The sequence below is a fragment of the Lonchura striata genome, chromosome Z (genome assembly GCF_050655825.1).
Source record: "Lonchura striata isolate lonStrDom1 chromosome Z, ASM5065582v1, whole genome shotgun sequence".
Classification (NCBI taxonomy): Eukaryota; Metazoa; Chordata; class Aves; order Passeriformes; family Estrildidae; genus Lonchura; species Lonchura striata.
Window position 1 is genome coordinate 18490942 of NC_140740.1, and position 12954 is coordinate 18503895.

Sequence of the window (12954 nt, forward strand, 5' to 3'; positions counted from 1 at the left end):
CTTACTAGGATAATTCTAGCTGTTCTTGTGGCTACACAAGCAAGCTTTGCAGTAAGACTCAGGTGAGCCACTTCTTTAGGTGATTCTTCATAATGCTTCCTAGAACTGCATAAATTTCAGCCTTACTTGTGCTCAAGACTTAATGTTCAATCTGAATGAGTGTGTGATTATTTTGACCTCCCGTTTATGGTGGACCTGTTCTGTTTCTACTGTTTCCCTCCTGAGATGGGGCCATGGGCAGTATTTGAGCTGTTTCAGAGCCATCAGTTTATAAAGTGGAGCATGATAATATTTTAATTACTCCTTCCTTTGAGGTGTGCTAAAGCTTTCCCTGAAACTTTATGTCTGTGCAGGCAAAAATATTTTCACCAGTTCGCAGTGGTGTTGAAGGAAAAAAAAGTGACAATGCTTAGGGGACTCATTTACAAGGGAAATGCTCCCCTAACCTAGTTAATGACTGAGTTAGGTGAGAGGGTGTTATGAGAACATTGTCCCAGAGCCAGCAAGTGTTAGGTAAATTAATTAGTTGGTGGTTAGGGGAAATTAGGACTGGTTAAAAAGGAAATTAATTTTTGTCTACTACTCATTGCTGGCTTCATACAATGATGGGAATCGAATCTGTGCATTCCTATGATCCTCAAAATAAAAGTATCCAGGAAATTTTTCAAATTAAAGATGTGTTGGTTGTAAGGCTCCAGAATCCTCTCACTGAGTCCCTTAAAGGGGCTTACCAGGATTTATGTATATACCCTGAGTTAGATGCAAGGGAGGAATACCAACAAGATACTCCTTAAGAATCAAACCAACAAAAACTTAACTGGTAAACTTGAGAAAATCAGGGAACTTTAGAAAAAGTTTAAAGCAACATTGAATCAATATGAAGCATTTGACAAAACGTTAATTTAGCAAGGTCTAAGGTTATTCAATTTAACAAGCTTCAACCCATCTGATTTTAATTACTCAAAAATAAATAATATGTATGTATATATATTATATATATAGTTCAAACTACAAGAATAAAAATTAAAATGTTTTTCTCTATTATACTTGAAACAGTATCTTTTAGTAATAAGACCATTAACATTCAACTAACTTATGAATTTGATTTACACAAGTTTTAAAAAATATCCCACATACTTGCAGAGATCCATGCTGCCTTTTCAAGTCTTGGACTCACTTGTTCGTCCATAGCTACTCCAATAACAAGTGGGGGTTCCTTACCTCTAATACATGTATTAAATCAAGAAGAGCAATTTTTATTTAATTACCCGTATCTCGACTTATAGTTAGTATCCTGCTCATAAAGTTACAATTGTTATTGTCTGGCGAAATCAGTGTGTTGAAAATCAGCAAGAAGTACTTAGCAGTAGGCAAAAAGCTGGTGTGTTGTCAACACTGGGGCACAATTCCAGAGCACAGTACCATCCATTATCCTTCTTGCTTATGTACTCTCCTTGATAGAAAAGTTAAATTTATGACGACTAATTTTCAGAGGAATATCTTGCCAACTTGTACATGGTTAGAAGATATTATTATTTTGCTGCACTTTGAGATGTGACCTGCCTTGCACAGTTGAGCAGGACTTTCAGGTGCACTGAATACTTTACAATAATGTAAAGATACACCTGTCACTATAAAGAGAAAAAGAGAGATATTTTTTAACATGTAGAGCCATTATCCAATACTGCAGTTGTTTGCAGTTCTGAAGAGGAATGGCTGTGATTCCCTCCTTTACACTTAAGGAGGTTTCACTAAGCACGGGTGTCTGTGCAGGCACAAGTAGTGATTTAGTTGGAATAATGAAGATCCTGCTACAGGTGCAGGCTGAGAGCTATAGGAACAGATAGAGAAGAACTCATGACTGGCAAAACCAACAACAGTCAGAACCTTCAGAATAGAAAGCTTAACAACTTAATAACTGAGAGGGGAATGGGAATGTGTTATTTTTACCATAAGTGTGTCAGGTGAGAAATAGTAACAAAAAATTAAAATTAGAATTTGTTCAAGTGGATAAAAATGCTATAAAAATGTCTAAACTGAAAATTAGAATTTGATTTCCAACAGATAAGCCAGTGTAGCTCAAGACAAACTTTCCAGAAAATGTTTGTACAGTGATATGAGCTTAAACAGTTTTAAGTTGGAACAGTATAGCCAAGTATCTTGTCAACTTTTGGTCAAGTGTTGTTTTGATGAACTGCCCAGCAGCTTCTGAAAGTTGAAAACATGGAGATGGTCATATACTGGCTTTCAGGAAACTAAAAAATGAGCAAGTTTGGTTTTTTTACTAAAACTGGCTAAAATCTGTAGGCTTTGTTGCTAAAGCTGTAAGTCAACTATTAATGATGGTTGGTGAAGAGCTAGGGTGCCATTACTATTGCAGTAATCATCATCTACTTGGTGTTAGTATAAATGGCTTTATAATGCATATGAGAACATTTGCTGCAAAATAGATATAAACCTTCAGATCCCTTGGACTACAGATTTTTTCATTTTCTCAAACTGCATTCTTGCTGATAAACTACTGGGCTGTCTACAAGTGGTTCTGCATTTTGGGTAGGCAAAAACTATCATTAGCAGCAGAGTACTGTCCTAGAATTGAGAAAACCTTGTACCTAGCATCTCTTTATTAAAATCTTTTCAACTGTATTGCCTTTTGCAAATTCATTTGTTTATATAGTTGTGGCATTTTTTCCCATGTTAGAGCTAGGGGATAAAATTACGTGTTTTGACTTTGATTAAGCTTAATAAAACTGAAGTAAGAAAATCTTGTTTAGAATTTTGAATGATTGCAGGGCAAAATTTGCATAGCACTTGTATATTTTAGTGAACACACAGACACCATCTGTTAAGAATGATAGCCATATGGTGAACTATTTATAGAAAATGTTTATATTCATTGTGTTGTTGATTATCTAGATATCCAGAAAATGCAGTTTTAAAATCTAGCTTATCAATGCGTGGAAAAACTTATTATGTGGTTTTGAAACAGGAAAGAATGCCAACAAACTGCATGTGTTTTGTTGTCTGTCAAAGATTTTTTATAAAACTTTACAAAAGCCTAGATCAGTGAAATGAATGAAAGAAACCTCCATGGTATTAAAAAGTAGGAAGTTTTCTAACAATCTTCTTTGGAAGAAACAAATTATGGAAGAGCGGTTACTGGCATGATGCCAAGACAGAGAGCTTATCTGCATGGCAGAGGACAGCAGTCTTACACCTAGTGAACTTCTAGGTATGTTAATCTGTCTTCTAAACTGCAGATGGTCCCAGACCTTTGGTATCCAAATTTTCTGGATATTGGAAATTCATACTGTTGCTACAATTAAAAGTCAGCTATTAACAATAGTTGGTGAAGAGCTAGGATGCCATTAATATTGCAGTAATCATCACCTTCTTGGTGTTAGTATAAATTAAGCTCTTATAATGAATATGATAACAAGCTTTCTAAAATGCATGGGAGGCTATGAAAGGCCCCATTGCTCTAGTATCAAAAGAAGTAGGTGAAAGGTATTCATCCATTATTGTACATCACTTGGTTAATCATGAATTCAGGTTTAGACCCTAGTGCTGGATGTACCAAAAAAAGCCAATGGGATTTTGTGGAAAATCTCACTTTGACCTTTCTGGGTGAGCAAGGATCCTGTTCCATAAACGAGTTGGTCAATAACAAGGTATATGTCACATCTGTCACCATAAGGATTATCTTTTGTCTGCTTATCCTCTTCTGACATAGCTAATTAAACCATATTGTGACTTGAAAAAAATCTGTCAGAAGTAGATTTAGTTCCCTGCCTGGCACTTTTAAAGCACTGGTGGCAGAACATAAATCAATAAGAAAAAGGGAATAGAAGTACACGCTGTTTGACTGCCACTCAAGCCCCTATCATGTATACAGTTACAGGATGAATTTCAGAAGTAAATGAGGTTAAAGATGAGGCTTCCCATATGCAATACAGTTTTCTGATTGTTATCAGTCTCTCTCTTATGCATATATATTGATGAATCATATGAAAAAAAATTCTCTGATTACAATCTCCAACAGAATGTACTAAAAATATAAGGATTGCCATATCACATTTAACCTCACTTAATACGAGCTACTTTTTAATACTTGGGAATCCTTTATGATGAGGCCTTTGCTAGCCTTGTGATATGAAAACATGCACTTACCAGCTCTCTTTTATTTAACAAGTATAAAATTGCTTAAGTAAGGTTTCATGCTATTGGAAGCTTTTTTCATTGCTCAAACCTGGCTTCTAGAAAAATGAAAATAAAATGAATGAAAAAGAAGAAACTATTGCTGGTACATACTTTTGCATTTAAAAGTGTAGTAAGTACAGTGTGTTGGCTAGGGCAGAGATCTCTGATCCAAAACTCTTTCTTCTTTCTTCTTCTCTTTCTGACTCACACTATCTTGGTTCCCCATTTGAATTAGAGTGCATCTGTCTGTATTTTTATATCCTTTGATATGCTTTTATCTTGGTGTTTGGATGGTATTCCACAATTTAGTGCTCCTTCTGAGACTCTCCAAACTACTGAACCACTGCTTACTCCTTTGCCCCTTCCCTCTGCTCTCCCATGATGCTATGGAGAGGAGAGTAAGAGGCACAAAACATAAACATCATGGGTTGAAACAAGAGCAGTTTACTAGAAACAGCACTGAATGAAGAAAACAGGTAGTAACAGCAACAATACTAACAACAGAGGGTACAAGAAAGAGGCAAGCAATTTACATGGAAACCCCCTGACAAGAGATAATACTCAACTGCTCCCTTCACCCCACTGACCTAGAAGAGAACCCTTTTCTTATCCTCAGAAAACTGCATGAGGTGGTATAGAGACCTTCAGCAATTTCTCTTCCTGGCCAGTGCAAAAATTAAATCTGTCCTGCCCAGAACCAGGACGGCTTTGATAGGAATACTCCTAGGTGTATTTAGTGTATTGTGTTAATAATGCATTTGTGTATTTATTGTTAGGATTCATAGATTCCTTTAAAGGTATGTATCTTTTCTTCATAACTAGATATTTTTGTGTGCTAGAAGTCATTACTTGGAAGTGTGGTACTTTGGCATTTTTATCACTATATAAGTAACCTGATGATTGCTGTCCTGTGACTTAGGTGGCTTTTCTTAAAAACCGATATTTATTTTCATCTGTAAATGATTTTCCTTCCTTTCAACTTTGTCTCAAATCCTGTTATCACTAGGGATTCTAAAGTGGAGATACTCATGTTCATTTTTCTTGTCTATGCTTTTCTTTTTCCTCTTTCAGACCCCTATTGATCTAAGTTTTCATTCTTAATAGATACACAGTTATATAGTGATTGTAAATGTAATGTAAGTGTAATGTGTAATTGCTTAATGTATAAATGTGAATTAATGCATTCAAACTGTTGACTTCCCTGATTTTACACGGTGGCTTAGCTTCTCATCTTATCTGTACACTTTCTTGCTATACCTGCAAGGGAAGACACTGCAGGACACAAGCTGACAAGCTAAAAGTCTGTCTTGTCTATCAAGGCATTGTTTCTTCCTTTTGCTGCTTTTAGATAAGGGATTTTTCATCAAAGTTTTAGTAACGTAGAGTAATTCAATTTCCATACAGGGATCTCAATTTCTTTGTAAGCTGTAATGAGCTGAGACATGCAAGTCCCCTCTAAGGTAAAGGGGGAAGTATTAATACCAGAGTTAAACAGATGGAAAATCTGGTCATGCAAGTCACTTTTATGGTTTCTTCTACACTACACTGCAAAATCAGTCTGTAGCAAAGTAAAGAGGAGAACCTACTTCTTTTGACTAAATTTAAGATACCACAAAACTAGCTGATCTGTGGTAGCTGTTGTTGCGCTCAGTTCCTTTGTGGCAACAAAGGTGAGGTGACACAGCTTTAGTGAGACCTTAATGGTTATCTAATTTGAGTCACCTTGCATTCATTTTAGGAAGTGGTAGTCCCATTAGTTTTTCTCTGAAGGAAATGGGGAAGACTCTATGCTTTCTCCTGACCTTGAAATATTCACTGTTGTAACAACAAAGCAATTATTGAGGACTGGTGGCTACAGTGTGGATCCCAGACCTTTGCATCTGTGTTATGTCTTAATGCTATGGCTTTCCCAAATTTATTGACTTCTCTCATGGCTTTCCTGGATATACTTCCTCTATCCTGCCAGACTGGCACTGCTTAAGAAATCATGACAAGCCCTAGAGATCTTATTGCTTCTTCCATAAGACCAGTTGTTAATGTCAAACTGACCCTGGAAGTTTTACAATCACAATGCAGATACAGCAAAGTTGGTCAGTTTTACATTAACTCCTAATAGGCTTTGTGAAGTGATTAGTATGTTTAAAATCTGCCTATACACTGGGATTTGGGCGCTTCTGATGCTGACTGATGATTTGACCCAGAAAAACTTTTTGATTGGGATTTTTCTTCCCCCTGAGTTTCTTTATAGGGTCTAGCAACAAAATTTGGTCCTTGTGAAGAGTGGGAAGCCATTGTGCATCCTGCCTCATATACCAAAGAGGAAATTAAGAATTGTCATTCTTTACATTGTCAATGACACTGTAAAATGTCATTGAGGAAAGCTTTTTCATGTTAGTCTTTAGATTGACAGGTTATGACAAAACTGCATTCATGTTGCTTGAATACATCTTTTGTCTAGTTTTACATGCTTTTTGACTTGTCTAGAAAATGACATATTAAGGTTTTCATTAGCCTTAACCAGGTGTGATTTTCTTTATGGAAGATGCCTTGGTAGGACTACAGCTGAAGGTGAGTAAACCAGTGAAGCTTAGAAATGCCACAGCCCTTCTTCAGATGGTAGCAGAGAATTGAAAGACTCATTAATCAGCAGCCAAGTCACAGATGTGATGTCTTTCCTGCAACAGCCAACAGACTGTGAAAGTCACATCCAACATGTAAAACTGTTAAACAAGGCACACTTACAAACATTCTTAAATTTTTTTATTTCCATTTTATATGAAAAACACAACTCTTCATGTTTTCATTATTGATTTCCTTTATTTTAAACAAAAGTATTTGTTTGTTTTCCAAGCAATACTATTTAGTTTAGGAAACAAAAGTAAACACTGACACTGCTTTTATCCTTTGTTCCTTTTAATACAACATATTCATTTAAATGGAAACACAGTTTTGATTGCAGTGATTAATGTAAAGAGTTCTAAAATTATAAATTTTTGTACAAAGAAAATTTGCAGGGAAGTTTTATAGAAAAAAAAATAATACAGGGGTTTTCTGCATATAAATGACTGGCTATTTTCTTAATGATTTTCCAGTACTTTCCCCTACCACAAAAATCATTTGGAACAAAGATTCAGTCGTGCTGTAGTTCTGCAATGTAGACAGTCTTGAAATACTTAAAGTGAAATTACTTAGAAGATTTTATTAGTTAATCAACCTGCACTGAATTTTTCCCCTGCACTGATGGGAAAAAAATATAATAAGAAGCCAAAGAATGAAATTGCCGTACAATTTTTCCACATTATGTTTCCTTAAACTTTCTCGATCCCCTGGAATGAAGGAGAGTTGAGTCATAAGTCTTACACTTCCTCATCAATTTTTTTTTTTCCATCAGATTGTCTTTAAATTTATATATTCCCCATGGATAAAATTTAATTTTACTCTGTCAAAGAGCAGTGAGTATGAATTTGTTAGAATTTTTGTATTTGGTAATTCCTTGGTCTCCATAATTTTCACATTTTTCCAAAAATAAATGTTACTATAATAAAAATTTTTCTTTAAAATCCGAGTGAGATGAGAACAGTTTCCCACCATCATCTGGGATGAGTAATTTCTTAATAGCCATAGTCCAATCTTCTGCTTCCCTCTTTAGAACTTCTGTCTTACTTTGGATCTTCATATCCAGAAATTAATTTTATAATTTTATTTTTTTTGATTTGCAATCCACATTCCTCACTTTTTTTTTTTCTTTCTTTTTTTTTTTTTTCCGGGATTGCCAGTTGCAAAGTTATTTTGGTCTTATCAATTTAAGTAAACTGAACTGTGTATAATTGCTTCTCACTCAGTAAATGCTGTAGTGCATGCAAAAGACAAGGAAACAATAGTGCTGCATTTATTGTAGCAATAAGGTCTTATATTATTGGTATATCAAAAGTTATAACTGCTTTCCCTTTACAAATTTCTGTAAGCAGATATTTGATTATACATCTCTTTAAGATATGTTTGTAACAGATTTTTGTGTTTACTCAAATGTGGTGCTACTGCTTTTTTTTGGAGGCCTTGTTAAGGCATACAAAGCTATCATGTTGTCATTTTAGAAAGAACTGTTGTTATTTCTCTTTAACAACTGTTTTTTGCATTTTGAAGAGATTTCACAATTGGGATCAGGGACAATTTTAGTTTTGTTTCATGTTTGATCATAAATTATTGCCTAAATTTTTGCTCATTAGCTTTCTGTTGTAACTTTAACCCAGTAATTAAACACCTCTGAAAAAGACCCACCCTCTAAAATAATACAGAAATTTTCCTTTTAATTGTACTAATAAAGACTATGATAGTTGAGTTTAAATACTACCAAACTCTTCCCACAAAAGTATTAATGAAATTATATCAGTCAGTAAATATAGTCAACAAAATAGCTATCATGATTTCTGTTGGGATAATTACATGGGTAATTTAACAGTACATTTGGATAAAAACTGAGATCATTGATGTGATATATAGTTAAACCTCTGCAAATGGTATGTAGAAAATAAAAGTAAAAAAGAAACCGTTAAAAATATGTAGTAGCTCTTTAACAGTAAATTAAATTTCCATTTCTGTCTTATTTTTGGCATCTCATTATTTATTGTTTCATATGGAGTCACTGTCAGATCATGCAATTTAAAAAGTGGGCATTATAGCCTATAAGTGAATGCAGAGACGCATATCTCTGTGGAAAATGCTTGTTACATGAGAAAATTTGGTAGAATGGTTTCAGAATTTTAGCATTAAAAATGAATGGTCATTGATCTCTGTCTGTCTAAACTTCAGTGCCGTATTGTCAAGGTTCAAGGTGACCTATGGTATTCATATACTATGAAGTTATGTTCACAGATCATTCTCCAACATCATGCCCAAGCCTAAATGTTTGGATATTAACTGATCTGAGTTCACCAGCTTCAGTCTATAATTTTATGAGTAAGAAAAAATCAGAGATACTTATCTGACAAAGAGTGCTGCTTTTTTCTATTACTTTTTCACCAGGAAAGGTGTGAATCCAGAATAAGTTTTGTGTGATCAGGCTTTCATAGTGTTTTCACTATTGGTAAAAATTTTTCATAGAAAATTAACAAATTCTTAAGTCTTAAAAGACCATGCTGTAGTTCACAGTAGCTTAAAGAAATTGCTCTAATACGTCTAGAAGTATGTGTTGTCAGTTTGTTGTTTACTTATTTATGATTATTTCAGTGAAGATTGAGCTTCTTTTGCAGAAGGAAAGCTCCTCCTTATACATGATGTTTTAATTCTTTCATCAATTTATGACATTTCTTGATGTGGTTTGTTTTTTTTATTTGTTAAGTTCAGTTTTTCTGATTTTAATCTATCTATGCTGTCACATGCTGAATTTTTGTACATGGAGTTCAGTGACTGATTAATTTTTTATTCCATACTAAAACATAATCCTGAATGTGGTCACTCACATCCTTAATGAGTTGCCTCTGTGAATTCAGTACAATAACTTCAGGTCAATATGTTAAGCTAGATTGTATGCCTGCAGTTTTCTGGCATGAGAAGACTACTTAGAATTAACAATGTTTCTTTGGCCTATATTTCTCATGTATTTGGTTATGTGTCTGTAATCTGCAGAGAATCATGTGCTTGTGCTGCATTGCATGGTCTGTATCTTATATGTACACTGAAAACACAGGCTACTGAAATTTTAATTAAAATTTGAATGGTAGCTTTTACAGGGGCCTACTAATAGTCTAATGATGTTTTGTTGTAAAATAAAGAAATAGTGAACTACACCATTAGACAGTTCACTAAATCTAGTCCATGCCAAGAGCAGTTTAGAGATACTATTTTTTTCAATTTGATTCAATTATGATTTATTAGATTTTTTTTAATGTTAGTAATACATGCTACATATCTGTTCATAAAGGGGCAAACAATTTACTGTATTACTCATTTTAGAACAGTAGTGTGTTTAACTGAATCTTTACCATGATGTAGCAAAATAGAATTTAAAGAAGTGATGCTCTATATCTCAAGTAATATATGTTTAATCTTTGGTTACTGTATCATCTATTGGTTTGAAATAAAAATTGTTAGCACAAGTGAAGTTCTAATGCAGTAGTTCCTCCTGCTGGGCTAAGAAATAGTGAAGTTATGGTTTCACAAAGTTGATGTCAAATAACCCTGCAGTGACTGTAATAAAGAAATTAGAATGAGGTTTTCCTACTGCAGTGAAATAGCTAAGGAAGAAGGATAAAGAGGGGAAGATAATTCTTCTGTTGCTTATAATACTTTTCTCCTACTTTATTGAATTGATAAATAATAGGAGTGAAACATGTAGAACAAGCTTTGGCACAACTGAATTAATTTTAAAAGAGCTGAATTCTTACAGGGAGTGCACACCCTGTGGACAGAGTGTTTTTTTCTTTAATAAAATTTTCTCAGCATCCGATAATGACATAAAAATAATGCTTTTAAATCTTCTGAAGCAGACTTGTCAAGTTTTCGGTGGCATCTTGTAATTGTGAAAACTAAAGGGTATGTTTTAACTCTCCTCTGTTATGCATCTACATCAGGTTCTTCTCATGCTTATTGTTCTCCATAGTTTTAAATGCGTGGGAGAATTTGATCAGTGTCCTTTTTATATTCAAAATGAGTCAGCTTCTGTCTCAAAAGTGTCTTATTGTCATGATGTCACTGCATCTCAAGATTTGTGACCTTTTGCTCCATATGGACTCATGGTAGACCTTGTGTTTTTGCAAACTAGATTGCTTTTGTTCCCCTGCTGGGGGGGTATCAAAGCCTTTTGGTCTGAAGTTTTACATGCTAGTAGGTTTGCAAATAAATAAATAAATAGAATAAAATTAGTATACTAAAAGCACCCAAACGCGACTGAAAACACTCAACAAAGAAACAAACATAAAGTTTATGTATAATAAGGACCGCCAGATGTCGCAAAGGCATCGTTGATGAAGTGGGTTTTTATCCAAAATGTGGCACTTATATGAGGAACAGTAGTATTGTGTTGGAGAGTTGCAGAGGCCATAACAGGTCAGTGAAATGTCCTTCAAACATTTGATTTTTACATTTGAGATTAGGCCAAGATGAAAAGATAACCACATATCTGACATTGACATTGCTACCATTTAGACAACTGATGCAATTGCCTTATTCAATGGGCTCAATCAGATCTTTATTACTTTGAAATCTACATAACAGATTTTATTTTGGTGGGGTTTTTTATTATAAAAAATTTAAGTCTCTGAGCAGTACCAATTTTCTAAGTGTAAATTTATTATAATATGTGTAAAGTTTTGTTTTCTCCTTGTTCTTTTAAAATGTCAAATACTATTAAAAACATTACCAAGAATACCAAGTAGAATTGAAAGAATTTTAACGGATTTGAACAACGTGTATAAATCAGAGTAAAACAAGTTGAAGTCAAAAACAAGTATTTGATGATTGATTTCTTATTGAAGCAGAATGAGTATGATAGTGAATAAAGTGATTTTCCTTACTGAGAGAAAATGTAGTGTTTTTAAACATGTCTTCAGTATGAATGGAAACCCTGTCAAAAAAAATGAACAACACATAATATCTTTTAAAAGGTAAATTAACATATGTATATCACTTAGTTTATGGATCAAATTTTACAGGAAAAATGTTGTACATATTTCAAATGTCATAAAGCTTACATTTAAAAGATAATGTTATTGCCTTTGTTAGGTCATGGAAAAGCCTAATTTTAACTGAGTTTGTGGTAGGATTTAAAATATATTTAAAAGAAGAAATGCCAGTGCAGAAAATTAAGTCCAAAATATGTATTCATGTACAGATCATGATCAAATCCCTAGTAATTTTAAGAACTTGAAATACATAATTCAACAAGTAAGCTGCTGTATGCTTGTGTTTAATCGGCTCTGCCTGAGCATGCAGAAGCTGTCAAGATAAAATACGGAACAAATACGGAACATGCATCATTCTAATTTAATTATGACAATTCTTTAAAAATAAAATAAATACATGTCTTTGTGGTTTTGTGTTGTTTGTGGAAATCTGCAATCTTTATTGCTAAGATTGAATTTAATATTATTTAGTATGATTCTTGCTGATTTCTCTGTTGTTTGGGCACATGTACATGCACCACTTAAACATGTGATATATAAGTATAAAAAACATAGATTCAAATCTTGAAAATCTTCAAAATCTTTCAGAATGTTTATTTATTTAATTTGTACAGAGTACATATATATATATTTCACTTACATTTCTGCTTATTATTTCTTTATGTTATACATAAAGAAATAAATTAATTATATACTTTTGCATATATGTGTTTTCATAAATGTTGTTAAACGAGTTAAATGTGCCCTGGACTTCCCTCTTATTTCAAACAAAATGCTTGTTGACAACTGATTTGTGAAAGCAAGCATATCTTTAGCTTTGATTATAGTTTTGATTAATTATTTCTATTGTAATTGTGATGTCAGTGGAGTTCTGAACTTAATATGCAATTCCTAACTTAATAAACATAGTTTCTTAATATTCCATAGATATCAAACTCTTTAACTCTATCTTTGAAGTCTTTGTGTGACAGTGGAGGGTTTCTTAAGGCCTTGGGTTTTTAAATGCAAACAGATTTATATATGTGTTTGTGTACTCTGCTTATCAGCTACATACATATGGAATACTTTTGTCTTGTTTTAAGACTTTATGTATATTTAACCTTTAGTTTAACTAGCAGGTTGTAAGAGCTCCATA

At 33.6% G+C, this 12954-nt stretch overlaps 1 protein-coding gene across 10 annotated transcripts in view; it reads left to right on the forward strand.

Moving 5' to 3' along the window:
* Positions 1 to 12954, forward strand: part of KIAA0825 (KIAA0825 ortholog) — a 238784-nt gene that overhangs the window by 132115 nt on the left and 93715 nt on the right. The window contains exon 21 of one of the 10 annotated variants that reach the window (XM_085568056.1): positions 1 to 62. The exons of 8 other annotated variants lie outside the window; for them this stretch is intronic. In XM_085568056.1, the coding sequence (XP_085424182.1) occupies positions 1 to 13 (13 nt within the window). In that variant the 3' untranslated portion in view covers positions 14 to 62. One more of the 10 variants, XM_085568055.1, reaches the window with a different exon arrangement.